This window comes from Taeniopygia guttata, chromosome 1, assembly GCF_048771995.1.
Source record: "Taeniopygia guttata chromosome 1, bTaeGut7.mat, whole genome shotgun sequence".
In the NCBI taxonomy this organism is placed as follows: domain Eukaryota; kingdom Metazoa; phylum Chordata; class Aves; order Passeriformes; family Estrildidae; genus Taeniopygia; species Taeniopygia guttata.
In genome coordinates this window covers 88,106,889-88,120,492 of record NC_133024.1, presented here as the reverse complement: position 1 = coordinate 88,120,492, position 13,604 = coordinate 88,106,889, and the positions used below count along the sequence as shown (strand labels likewise).

The 13,604-nt window shown below is 36.0% G+C and overlaps 1 protein-coding gene across 1 annotated transcript in view; it reads left to right on the top strand.

The window, feature by feature from the left end:
• Positions 1–13,604, top strand: part of LOC100228578 (UDP-glucuronic acid decarboxylase 1) — a 55,601-nt gene that overhangs the window by 26,277 nt on the left and 15,720 nt on the right. Inside the window, exons 7-8 of the mRNA XM_002193932.7 lie at positions 10,025–10,129; positions 11,528–11,587. Of these exons, the coding sequence (XP_002193968.2) occupies positions 10,025–10,129; positions 11,528–11,587 (165 nt within the window). The remainder of the gene's footprint in view (positions 1–10,024; positions 10,130–11,527; positions 11,588–13,604) is intronic.

The following is a 13,604-nucleotide window of genomic DNA, read 5'->3' as shown; positions in this document are numbered from 1 at the left end:
CGGAATCATCAATACCCACAGATTCCAACACTAGACAAGCATCTTGCAGCTGTGTATGGTCAGTTGAGAGGAAATTAATTTTCCTTAGTTGCCTTCAGTGTCTTCTGTAGAAAACATTGCTCCCGCTTTTGGTATAGGCATCCTACAAACTGAAGAGTTGGTAAACAGCAGCACTGAATTTGCCTGTTTTCAACAGAAAAACAAGAAAAATACACCAATCCTAAAGAAAGAAGCAAACAAACAAAAGTGTGTTCTGCTTTAAAGTACTAGCTCAATATCTTGGACTATCATAAACCTCAAAGTATTAAGTAGCCAGATTTTAAGGCACCATTAACATGGTTGTATTGGAGAGAGACATGCATTTACAGACTTCTGTGAGAGTATCTAACCATATATCGAGTCAGTGAAAGCATTGCTCAAATTACACTGCAGTTCTGGTGGGTGTGCTCCATCCTTTTAAAACTCTGTAGCAATGTACTTGTTCATTTTAAGAAAAAAATGAGTGGTTTGGTTTTTTTTTTAATTCCTGACAAATTCTAGTGGATGGAATTTCACAGGAAATATCTCTAGTAATTGCATCTCTTGTATTATTGCTTGTGATAAATTCCTGGCAAAACTACTGAAACAGTCCTGCAAAAACACATGTTCCTGCTCTATTCTGATAATGCACTGCTTCAGTTACTGCCTGTTATTTAAAAGTTATTTCAAACTTCTGCTTCCACTGACCAGGATAATGGAACAAGGATCTTATTAACTGACTCCAGGTGCTGGTAGCTCATACCTCAGCCAGATCAATTTGTCAGCTTTTCTAATCTTTTCCATTCTTTTCCTGCTTTCTGACTGATTACATTTGAGACTTTCTTGGACAATTACCATCACATTATTGTTGCTCAGCTAACTAGGTACTAATGAATGGGAATCCTGAGATCCTTCAGCTACCTTTCCTATGGCCTATGTAATTAAGGTACCTATTCCCTATTTAGTACTGACAGCTAACTATTACATGTTACTCACTGGGTAGTTTATTGAATGTCTTTTCATCTTCCAACAGTATAAATTGAGGCTGGCATGGCTAAGTTTTAAAATAAAATTAACTTTCATACACTAAGAACATGGTAAAATTCCATTTCATTATAGTCCAATGAAGCAATGGGGGAACAGTTTTTTAACAGATCAGCAAGTTTACATATAGATAGATGCTTCTTTTCTTAGTCCCGCTTTCTCCGTTTTACTTGTAAATAGAAGTTGGAATGACTGTGAAGTCTTAATAAAAAGTAGGTTTGCATCTAAAGAATTTCTTTGTATTTGCTGTCCTGTTTAAACCAGGTTATATAAGGTTGTTTGACAGTACAGTTCCAGAGAGGATAATCAGTGCTTTATTTTTGAAAGAGACCTCATTTTTGGTCTAGAAAGAACAGTGCTTTCTCTTTGGATATGGAAAAGTGAATTTAGTCTCAAGATGGGTAGCTTTCAGCTTCACAGTGATGCCTACGCACAATCTGCCATGGCTGCGTCATTGTCTCTGAACCATGACACCAAGTGGGACTCAGCATTCTTGGATCTTGATCTAGGCTGGCCAGAGACAATAATAAATCACATAAACATACGTTTTATTTTTTAGCCTTGTGGCAGCTGTAGTTATCTCTAGTGGTGAATGTCTTTCTCCTCTACCAGGATTTTATTTGCTTTAGCATTTGGAAATGTCAGTGGGAAATGCACAAGTTTTTACTTTGTTTTTTTTTTTTTTTTTTTTCAAGCAGAAGAAAAAGGGTTTTGATTCTTTAGTGGAATGAAAGTAGTTTAGGAATCATGAAAGATGAAAAATAGTAAAAAAAAAATGTTGGAAATAGCTATATTAACCCTTTCTTCCTATTATAGTTCAGTTCTGTGTTTTTAAAGATATTTTCATTTCAGCCTGACCCTTCACATAGAGCTTTAATACACTATTAAATGGGCACTTTTTTGGTACAGGAAGACAAGAGGGTTTTTTTCTGAAGGCTAGTCTGGAAAGAAAAGAATCTCTTAGCACTCTTTTTTGTATTATCAGGAAAAAAAAATAGAAATACACCTTTACTTATTTTCTGCCTCATTTTCTATATTCATTAAGATTACAAGTGCTCCAAGATAGTCACATGAGAGCACTGTGGCTCACGTTCTTACAAACCATACTGTAAAGACACAGATGTTAAGTGGAAAACAAATGAGAATTAATGCCTCATCTGGTGTTACTGTGATGTACCCCAATTTAGGATAATGGATAAATTGCATTAGAAAATGCCAAAGGAAATTCTGTATTAAATAAATGAACATTATTAGTAATGTACTTGGTTTACATAGTGACATAAGTATTAGTGCTGTTTTGTTTATGCTCACCTTTGCATTTGAGTTGACTCTGTGTTTGTAATAAAAAGGGTTTGTTTTTATATCACTTTAAGCCACCCAAGTCTCCTATTTCTACTGTGAAATATTGTTATACTTAAATATGTGTTTAAAAAAAAAACAAAACCAAAAAAAACCCACAAAAAACCAAACAAAACTCCCAACCTAAAACCACAGATACATGTAAACAAAAAAAAAAAAAAAAAAACCAACAAAAAAAAAAAAAAAACCCACAAAAATACACAACCCATTTACCCCACAAAAATACACAACCCATTTACCCCACAAAATCCCCAAAAGCGCTCACATGAGAAACCAAGCCACTTTCAAGGTGGTATCATAAGATGGCACATGATCATTCCACAAACTGGACTCCTAAGCAGGAAAAAATGGCTCTCAGTTTTCAGTCTTGAGGTTCAGTTTTCAACTACCCTTAGGCACACACAGCAGTTGAATAAATCTGGAAGAAAACATCCGACAGTTAGCCCATATCCTTCTCCCACTGGTGTTTCTTCTTCCTGCTTCTTCAACAGCTTTTGGAAGCCTTAAAACAATCTTCTGTAAAGTGAGAGGTGCACATTTCCTTTAAACCCAGCTATCTGCTGTATCTGAAAGACATCCTCAGTGGAACTCTTTCACAGTTCACAGGAACACACTTTGGCCTTGCATTTATTTTTGGTTGCATTGTAGTGTTGTTTTGTTTTTACTACACCTTTCACAGATTTGAAACAAAACCAGGCCTGAAAATGTTCCACAGTCAACAGTGGAAACAGTTGAGTCAGTTGAACTGATTTCACTTCCCTAATCAAAGGTGCACAGTATGTTTTGAAAAATACAGTATGGTACTTCTAAAATTGCAGTCTGTGGCAGCTGAAACTGCTGCCCAAACTCTTTTTGGGCAGAGCAGTGAAGAGTGGTTCCACTGTGATGCTCAAAAACTTTTATTTAAAACAAGCACATATGTACTACCTAAGTAATATAAAATGAGAGAGAAGTAAAGTGTAAATGGTAGGTAATGATAAATTGTTTTATGGCTTATGTTCTGAGATTAACTGATCTTCAATTAACTAAAGCTGTTTGGTTTTGCTCTTGGTTTGTTGTTCTGTTTTTCATGCCACCAGTCCAGTTTCTAGAAAAACATTTCTTAAATGTTGGCTCTAATTTCAGTGACTGTTGTGAATACAAAGGTAGTTTTGGCTCTTTTGACTCTCACTGAAAAGGTTTTAAAAATGGCATAGTAAAAACACGTTTTGCAAGTTGAAAGGCAGGATGTTAGCACGTGATGCACATAGTGGCAAGGATGTTAGCTTTTAGAGTTTGCAGGAGCTGTTGTAGTTGCTAGTTATATAATATATAATTATATATAATAAGTAACACTATTTATATAGTTTTAATAAATAATTTTCTTGACTGGGACTAAAAAAACCTTTTATTTTTAAGGACTTTTCTGGGTTGTAGGTCTGAGTTGATTTTTAAGGTGAAGACCAGCAGTCTCACAAAATAGGTCAAAAGAATAGTCTATAGCCTTCTTGTGAATAACAGCCTTCCAGATGTCAGGATGGTAATATTTTACTAAACAGTGTTCTACAGTATCCCAGAATTGTTCAGTCTTCAAGTCCCCTCACAGGTCATTTAAAATGCATACAAATAAAAACACAAAGAGTGCCTTTGGCTTCCTTACTTCCATCCCTGATTTTTCACTTCCTAGTCTTTGTTCTCTGTGCTAAATATCTTCAACTTGCTGGTTTTAAATTGTATGGTCAGGAAAGTCTATGGCAAGGCAGAAGGTAACAAATGCTACTTTATTTTGTTTGTCCAGAGCCAAGTGCAGTGGTGCCTTGATCTTGGTCTGGTGTGAGGCTCTCCAAAACTGCTCCACAATGAGCAATATGGTAAATCTTTATGAAGTTATTCCAGTTTGCCTGACATTACAGACAACATGTTTAGCATCAGGTAAATTAACTTGTATTTATAGTCTTTTTTAGTTCAGGGCGATAGAAATGTCTCGCTTCATTGTGTCAGCTTCTCTGGCCTGACCTCCAGTAATAAAATCGGCACAGCTGGTATTTTTTTTTTTTTTTTTAACAGGAAGAGTCCATACATTCAAGCTGTAGAAACTTATTTATATGCTTCTGATCAAAGCTTTTCTGCTCAGTGCTTCCTGACTAGCAAATACAGTGATGGATGCAGGTACTTAGTGGACTTAGTGACCCGTTCAGTCCTTTCTGGAACCATGACACATGTTGAAGGCAGAAATTGAAGATGAAGGTCATTTCCTGTCATAGGAAAGGTGGTAGATTTGTCTGTTACCATTCACTTAGGAAGCATGGAGACCATATGCAGTATTTGGGCTAGAAAATGAAGATATGAAGGGAAGTAGTTTTATGGCAGTATTTTGGAGTTTTATGGAGTATTTTGTCCTAGTCACCCTATCAGGTAGTGTTACTGATCATTCTTGTTTAGCATTAAGGAAGACACAAGATTGAATATTTGCGTCCAAATTTAGGTCTTGCAGATACCATACATGCTAAATTTTAGGGATTTTTTTTTAAGCTTTTCATATAGAGAAGGGTGTAATTGGCAAACATTAGTTGCTGTTTATCTTGCAATATGTTACTTAAATCTTATGTTGAGCACAGACTTCTTTATTTGCCGCAGTGTACCTTGTGTACCTGGCTTCAATGTTTATGCCAGCTTCTGTGTCTGTGCTATTTTGAAATGAATTTGATTTTTTGGCCTTTTTTTCAATAAAATTGTAACATAACAGATTTGTTTATTTTTTATTTATCAGTAGTCTGTGCTCTTCTGCTTGGTAAACTACTTGCTGCCATCTTTACAGTTAATAAAATTCTACTCTCCCATGTGAGCTAGACACAAAACTTGCAGGATTTTATTGTTATAATTTGTTCTTCTGTAGTGGTCCTTAACATAACACTTTGCACAACTGTTCATAAGGTTATTTTCAATTAATTGTGCTGTGGCTTTATTGCAAAGCTAGCTCAAGGCTTCGTATTAAATGTTGTAAAACCTCTTTTCTTTACCTTGTGTAACAAGAAAGTTGTGAAGGTCAATTACTAGATGTATTTCTTTCTGTCCTTCAGTAGATAGTGTCCCAGGCACCCAGACAGTTAATCCTTTGAAAAGCTGTAGCTTGGAGAGCTTTCCACAGCTCTGGCTGGAAAAGAGTTAAATTGTCTGCTATCTTAAATAACTGTTAACTTTGTGCTACAACGCACAAGGTTGTCAGCCAAGCTGGGTAAATGACTTTATCTAGCTGGCCTGCTGAAATTCTGCAAGGAGAAAAAAAAAAAAGTAGGTATTTTCAGACCTGACAGTTAATTGAGGGTAGGTGGAATGAGAAACAATTATTCTTATTTCAGCATTGTCAGTTTGATGGATCAAATATGAAAAGTTTATGGTAGAAACTTTTCACCCTACTGAAATGTCCAGCATTCTCCAAATGTTTTGGAAAAATGATGGTATTTTTCATTGGTTTGAGGTTTGATATATGAAAGATTGCTTCCCAGGCAAGAGGCAGAGGTCCTGTCGCTGCCTGGGTGCCTGTCCTGATCCAGAAGATGGCCATCTGACACTTGGCAAATTCCCCATCTTTTATCTCTGCCAGTTCTGCTCTTGCTGAAGCTTTTCCACAAGGAAAAAAAAATCAAACAGGGGTTGATTTTGGCCTTTATGCGTGGGGGGAAAAGTACATTAAAACAAATGAGACAGGCAAGACTGTACATCTGGCAAGGAAAGCCTTGTTTTTTTCCACAGCTCCTTCTTTGTTTAATTTAAAACAATTGCTCACTGGGAAACAAGGGAAGAATGAAGGACCAAAAGGAGAATGCTTTCTTGCTTGCTTTTTCTTGCTTTCTATCTTTATTTTGCACTGTTTTTTACACTTAGTTTAATGTTTAAAAATAAGTAAATAAACTTGCATATTATAAGGAGGTTTTGGAGTTTTGTATTTTATATGCATTTGTTTCTAGCTAACAGTTATATGACCACTTGGATAATCACAAGCCTAGCTGTATCCTTGTGGAGCAAAAGGAATGGTAATTTTTGACTTACTGTATCTGGACTGCCACATGCCATTAAAGGAACCATTCCTATATGGGCTGCTGCATGTCAAAAATTAGCAGTATTGAAAAAAAAAACCAACAAAGAAACCATAAAACAAAATTAAGTGGATGGAGAGGGAGGCAGGAAAGAGTTCATTTCTGCTTTGACAGATCAGGATTAGGCAGAATTACTAACAGACCAAAATGCTTTTGAAGTTTTTTCTCTTTCCAAAAATTCCACCACAGCTTGTCAAAAACCTGATTTAGAAAGGTTGTGAAGGAATAGGAAGAAAGAAACAGCATAAAACCCAGGTCAGACTTCATCTTTGAGTCGGCGGTAGGTGACTTCAGCAATTAAGGAGTAAGCAAAGTAAGGAGTAGTTATTCCATGTCAGACTTGACCATGCAGAACAAGCAACTAGCTTCAGTGTTGCAGATAGACTCCTACAAGTTTCATTTGCATTAGCAATGCAGGTAGGGCTTGGAATTGAGCCTGAGCTGGGAACTTTCTTCCACCAGCTCTCACTGCATCAGGTCACCTTTGGATGCTGTCTGTGTTGCCATGACAGCTGCCTTGTGTGACAGACTCTCTTGGTGCTGCACCAGAGTTGATAGTGGTTTGGTGTACTATTTCCTGATCATTCAACAATACCAGAGAACCTGCTACATGAAATTTTACTTCTCTGCACATTTTTATGTGAGAATAAATATTCAAAAATATTGCACATCTGCCAAAACTGTCTCTCTTTAGCTTTCTGGGCTGTTTTGCCGTCTTCTAGGCAGCAGTTTATCTCTGCTCTCTAGAGATAAACAGCTGTAGACCAAAGAGATAATGGCAACATATAAGTAGATATATTTGTGGCATCTGCATGAGCATACTGTCAAATATCATTACTCTGTGAAGACAGTAAAACTTGCAGTAACAGTCATTAAGTTTGCCGTAGGAGCTCACCTTATGTTTATGTTGATAGTTAATTGTTCTCTGGGGTGAGGTATGGCTTGAAATAATTTCTCCTTATTTTGGTCACTTGACTTTGTGAGTTTCATCAGTGAATAAAATTATTTTGCAAGATTTCTTATGTTGCAGTGATAGTGCAGGGCTGCAGTATGCAGTGAACTTTGAAATGTTTCCTTTAGATGAACAAGTGTCTGCTAATCCAAGCTATGTTACATAAAAATCAGGTGCTGAGCTTGCCCAGTAGACAACAGACACAACAATTAATCTAGAAAAGCTTAACTTATAGACAAGCACATTTCATCAGGAATTCAAAAAGAAATTAGGTGGAATATTTTACCATGCTAATATTGCTGGTATTTTTAAAGCATTATTACCAGAAGATGTGCTTATTTTAAAAAGAATGTAATATTTTAATGTGAAGGAGATACTTGTGCTTTGAAGGCTTACCTACTTTTCATTTTTTCATTGCTCAATAGACTGTTAAAAAGTAAGGGATGACTTTCACATGTATAATTCAAGCTACTTATTTATGCTCTTGCCCTACTAGTCTGCTTTTTTCTTAATATATAAGAGGTCAAAAAGCAAAGCATTTGCTTTGTCAAATGAAATTTGAGAATGGGAAGGAAGTCTTCAGCACAAGGTATATTGCTTGTAATATTTCAGTGTTCTCAACCAGTTGAAAATAGGTGATAACTTCATAGTTGATATTTTTTCATATAGTGATTGGGGAAATGGCTTTAAACTGTAAGAAGGTAGGTTGAGATTAGAAGTAGGAAACAGAATCTGTACTGTGAGGGTGGTGAGGCAACAGAACAGGTTGTCCAGAGAAACTGGATGCCTGATGAACACTTGAAAGTATTCAAGTACAGGCCAGGCTGGATGGGGCTTTCATCAGCCTCATCTAGTGGAATGTGTGGTAGGATCCAGGGGGTCTTTAAGGTCCCTTCCAGTTCAAACCATTTATGAATTTATTTTTTATCACTACTAGATGTAACTCATATACAGCTTGTACTGTTCAAGCAAGTATAGTTGTATTTAAATGGAGAAAAAGAAAATTTTTTTTTGGTTTTGTTTTTGAGTTTGGTTTCTGGGTTTTTTTTTGTTGTTTTTTTGTTTGTTTTTTTTTTTTAATTTGAAAGTCAAGGGTGCTTCTGCCCTGCTTTAAGTAGGAGAAGTAATTTCACTGGAGGAAAAAGTTCATTGTGTCACAGATCATATGAAAGTTAAAGCCCCCAACAGAAGACTATAAGAAATCAACATGTAGTCAAAATACAGATTGTTTTTTAATGCTGTGATTTTTTTCTATTTCTTTTTAATAATAAAACACCTAAGGAAATAGAAACATTTGTTTGACCAGTAGTGTTCTGTCCTAGGGCAAGGCAGCCTTATGCCATGCATTATTTTCTTCTGTCAGAATAGCAGGTAGCATTAACTTTTCCAGCTTCTTTCTGGTTTCAGTGTCAAGTCTTTTTTAAGAAAAACAACCCTAACTTTTCTTTAAAAACACAATGGAGTTATTTTCCCTTTATTTTATCAGGCCATTCTAATTATTACTAACCTTTTGATTGCTTTTCTTGAATGACCTTGGTCTAGGGGATTTTTTCTTCCTTAAGCATCTCATTTGAGCTTATGTTTAATTTTTACTTTTGCAGTTGCTTATCCATGGGTGTTTTTTTAAGATCATTCTGGCTTGCTGTGATTCAAGTTACATAGAAGACAGAAAGACATTAACATATGTCAATAGTCATGTTATGAAAGGCTTGCAGGTTGAGTTTTTGAATATCAGATACTGCCTATTACAATGAATCCAGTTTTCATTGCTTTGTTTTTATTATAATTTAACAAATACGTTTCCAACAGTCTTTTGTTTCTAATACCTCCAACCTTCAATGATCTCAGACAATGAATTTAGGCTAGTTCTTTGGTTAATTGTATTTCATAACAGGGAGTGGAGGAATGTGTTGAAATCTCTGTATTGGGTTTTGATTTGTGTGTTTGTTTTTTTAATTAAGGCTAAAATACTGTATTATCCAAAGCATTGCATATATGACAGAACAGGCGAAAAAAGTACAAAAGTTGCATGCTTGTATCTTGCTGTATGTATTTCATATATAAATGATATAAAGTTGATTAATGTTTCATTGACAGATGATCTAGAAATAAAAATACAGTATTTAATTTTCCCAAAAAGTTTATCCTCATATTGAAAAAATGTTTCTACAATTTTTGCTTCAAAATCTATTTTAAAGAAAAGTACTCTGAAGCTTGTAGCCACTTAAAAACTTGAGGATAACAGAATGTTGCAAATACTTCTTCAGCTTCTAAACATTTTGGAAGTACTCAGCTAAATTTTTTATAAATGGAAAAGTGTGAGCACCAACACAGACATTTATATCCATGTTAACAGTGTTGATATATTACATTATGCTCTAGATTTTGTTTTACTAAAAATTTAGTTTTTCTTAGATTTACAACATGTTTGTGTACATGTCATCTGTAGATAGTGATACAGGAAGTGCTGAGTTCCAGTGCTAGGAAGTGCACAAAGGAATACTTGTTTCTTGACTTTCTCATTTAATATCTTATGTGGGAAAATAATAATGCTATTCCCTCCATTTTTCTGTAGTGGACCAGATCTATCATCTAGCATCTCCTGCTTCTCCTCCAAATTACATGTATAATCCTATAAAAACATTGAAAACCAACACTATTGGGACATTAAACATGCTGGGTAAGTGGAATTTTTTTTATTACTTTACTTGGTTAGACATCATATAGTCCTGACAGAGTTGCTGGGGAGAGGGGAGGATGAAGCAAATGAGTTGTATGTTTTAAAAAGTTGTTTCTTTATGCAAAATAAGGTTGGGGGTATTTTTACCCTCTTTGAAGATTTTTGGCATTTTCCTTTAAATATAACTGCGAATGGACACTGATAACATGGCTGTCAAAGCACAATAATTTTGTGCCTGTAAGTTGGCTATGGAGTGTGCAGTAATTACAGAAGTAATAGGAACAATTAAGAGCATGGGATTTTTATAACACAGTTGTGTTCATGACTGCTGTGTTCACTTTGGTGGCTATGGAACATTCTCACAATTACCCTGAGTGTTCCTTTCCACCTCAGCAAATGTTGGACTAGGTGGAACTGCCCTAGTTTATAAACTCCAGACATCAGGAGTACTGCACCCTCTTGTGCATGCCTTGGCTAGCAAATTCTGAAAGAGTGTTTAGTGTTGAGCATCATACTGGATAATTACAAGACAATATTTTCAGCTTTGTCTGTTAGTTTTGATGCTGTGAATAGGTCTGTAAAAAGAAGACCTCAAGCCTTCACTACTTTTTCCTCCCATCTTTCTGACATTTGGTATGATGCAGTCTGATCTGAGTATCAGTGATCCTAAGAATTGTTATGAGTCAGAAAAGATCCTGGGCATTAGCATAGCCAAGTTTCTTATTTGGGTGATACTCTAAAGAGTACAGTTCAGAGAATCAAGTGATTCAGAAGCTGTTGAGGTACCAGAATGACAGAGGAGAGAGATTTGTTTGATTTGCCATGCCAACTTGCAGACCAGAAAGCCGTTGAAATGGAATGCAAGATAATGGAATGCAAGTGATGGGTAGGATTATCCAAGCATCCAAGTTTAAAAGGGCATAATAAAGGAGAAGTTATTGATTTTTGTCCTATAAGATGTTATTCTGTATAAGTTTCTTTACACAGCTTGTCTTTAATCTATGTAAGGAAGGATTTGGTAATGATAATGTACTATGTTTCAAGATCTTGGTTTCCTAAGTGGAATGCTTCCTTGGCCTGTTGTCCTGGGGTGACTTTATGATGGAGTGACCTTTATTTAGATTGTAATAGATTTAAGTTCTTGGATCTCGATTCAGCGCAACTGCTAGTCCCAGAAGCAAACACATCACATGCAAGTGCTGCTCTGCTGTTTCTTAAGTTGTCTAGTGTTGGAATTGGGAGCTATGGATGGGATTTACAGCTAAATTTGCGTAGTGAGAGAAATCAAATTCTCTTTAAATCAGGTAAAACAGGATCACACTAAAACAGCTAGCAGGAGTGAAAGATTTTTGCCCTTTCTCTAATTACATTTTTCTTTCCCCATCGCCCAAAATCTAGGTTTAGCTAAACGTGTTGGAGCACGGCTGCTGCTGGCCTCTACATCAGAGGTTTATGGAGGTAAGAAGAATGAAACAGTATTTAGAGCTCTTCAGATATGACTGTGTAAAAGGATATTTACACATCTTTTGTCAGATACCAAAATGATATTTTTGGTATTTTTGGATTTTCATCACTGTCTTAACTTGCTTTTTTAGGAGATGATTTTACAGTTTAAAATGTGAGAAGGACATTTTTACAGTGCTTGTTTTATGTATCTAGTCAAAAGTGGTGACAGGAGACTTGCAGTGTTGTCTGTATCTTTCCCGTGTCCTGGTTTACATCTCTTTTTCCAAAGGGCTTGTGGGGAAATTGAGTGCTGTACTCTAAAGTCCAGATGCCATAATGAAAACCTGAGAAGAAAGATCATTTCAATAGTAAATATGCATATCTTTTTCCCATCACATAGGAACTGTATTGTTAAGATTTAGCAATTGCCCTGGTGTGTAAGAGACAAAGGATGTAACCTCCAAGCTAAGAAACTACTGGTTGTACATGCAGGTTCTTCTGGTGTCTCTTAAAATGTAATATTTGGCAGTGCTCTCCATCTTCCTCTTAGTGTTAGAAGTGAAGGAGTGAAAGAATGATGGATAGAATGGTGATTGGATGCAGCAAAAATCTTTACAAACTTCCTAAGGTGTGTAACAGACCCTGTGCATGCTAGAGAAACTTCCTTCTGTTCTGAGCTATTGCGTAATTGATAATAGCAGTGTTGCAACAGTAGTAGAGATACAGAGGCACAGTACCCTACTCAGCAGGAGTAGATTTGAGTCTCAGCTGAAAGAACAAACAAGTAAACAAAAAATAGTCAAAGATACAATATACAAGCTTTGTGAGCAAAAAATGAGGAAGGACAAACAATGCACCTCCATGTGTTTATATTTGGTGGAGCAGCTTCAGAAGATTGAAAGTAAATGCCCAAGCAAGAGATCACTAAGCTGATTGGCCAGCCAAAGTGGCCTGAGCATGTGCAGCATTCCTACTGCCTCCCAAGCCTTAGATTATCTAGGGTCAGGCTTTGCAGAGAAAAATGGTAGCCCTGAGGATTCTTCTGTAACTGAACATTTTCCCTTCTGGAGCATCTCCTTTCCCACAGCATCTTTTCAGGCATTTTTAAGATTGTTATGAGCTTTTATAATGAGGTAAAAGTTGTATGTATTTATCATTGCTCTGTGGCTCTCATATGGCACAAATTCATCCATAATCATGTCTGAGCAGCAGAAAATATGGAAGGTTTAATTAGAACTGACTGTCAAGGTTGTTTAAAAAAATTAGCTCTCAACACTAGGAAGTTCTGTAGTAATGTATGCCCACTTCAAACCCAGTAGAAATTATACCATTCTAAAGACAGCAAAGGAGGAAATTTAACCAAGTGTTTGCATTTTTTCAAGCATATAAAGCACACACCATCAAGGTTCCTAGGTGATCGTTGTTTGGTTGTTTGTGTTTTATAATCAAGAACTTCTATGCTGGGTCAAACCAAAGGATTGTCTAACCTGATTGTGCCCAGTGATAGCTAGTAAAAATACTTAGGCTAGAATAGAAGAAATATAAGTACTTTGTGGTACCTCACTCTTACCTCTTTAAGAAACGCAGTACATCTGTATTTTCTCCGTTTTTCTTTCCTTGTTTCCTATTTTGTGAAATTTGAATATGCTTTACTTTCCTACATAACTTACAATGCCTCTTACATAACTGCTGCCTACATAACCTGTAATGTTTCCTTTGAAGCACATCAGGTAAAAGTTGTATTTATGCCCTTGGGTAGTCTGTCTTTGCAGGGGAGAGTTGAATTTAACCCTATTTTCAAACACTCTTTTAGGGAAAGCAGATGCTGGCTGTTGTTTGCTTATACTCGGTTATTTTATTAGTCTTTCATCTTCTGCCACTGCTGCTTTCATGGTTCCAGTGATTGCACTTTAAAGAAATTGTGTTAAAATGTAGGATTTTCTAAAATACAGAATTCTGATTTGTATAACACAACTGCTCTACTGAAAGTTTCATCATATATAATAATTTATTGATATATCATTATCTA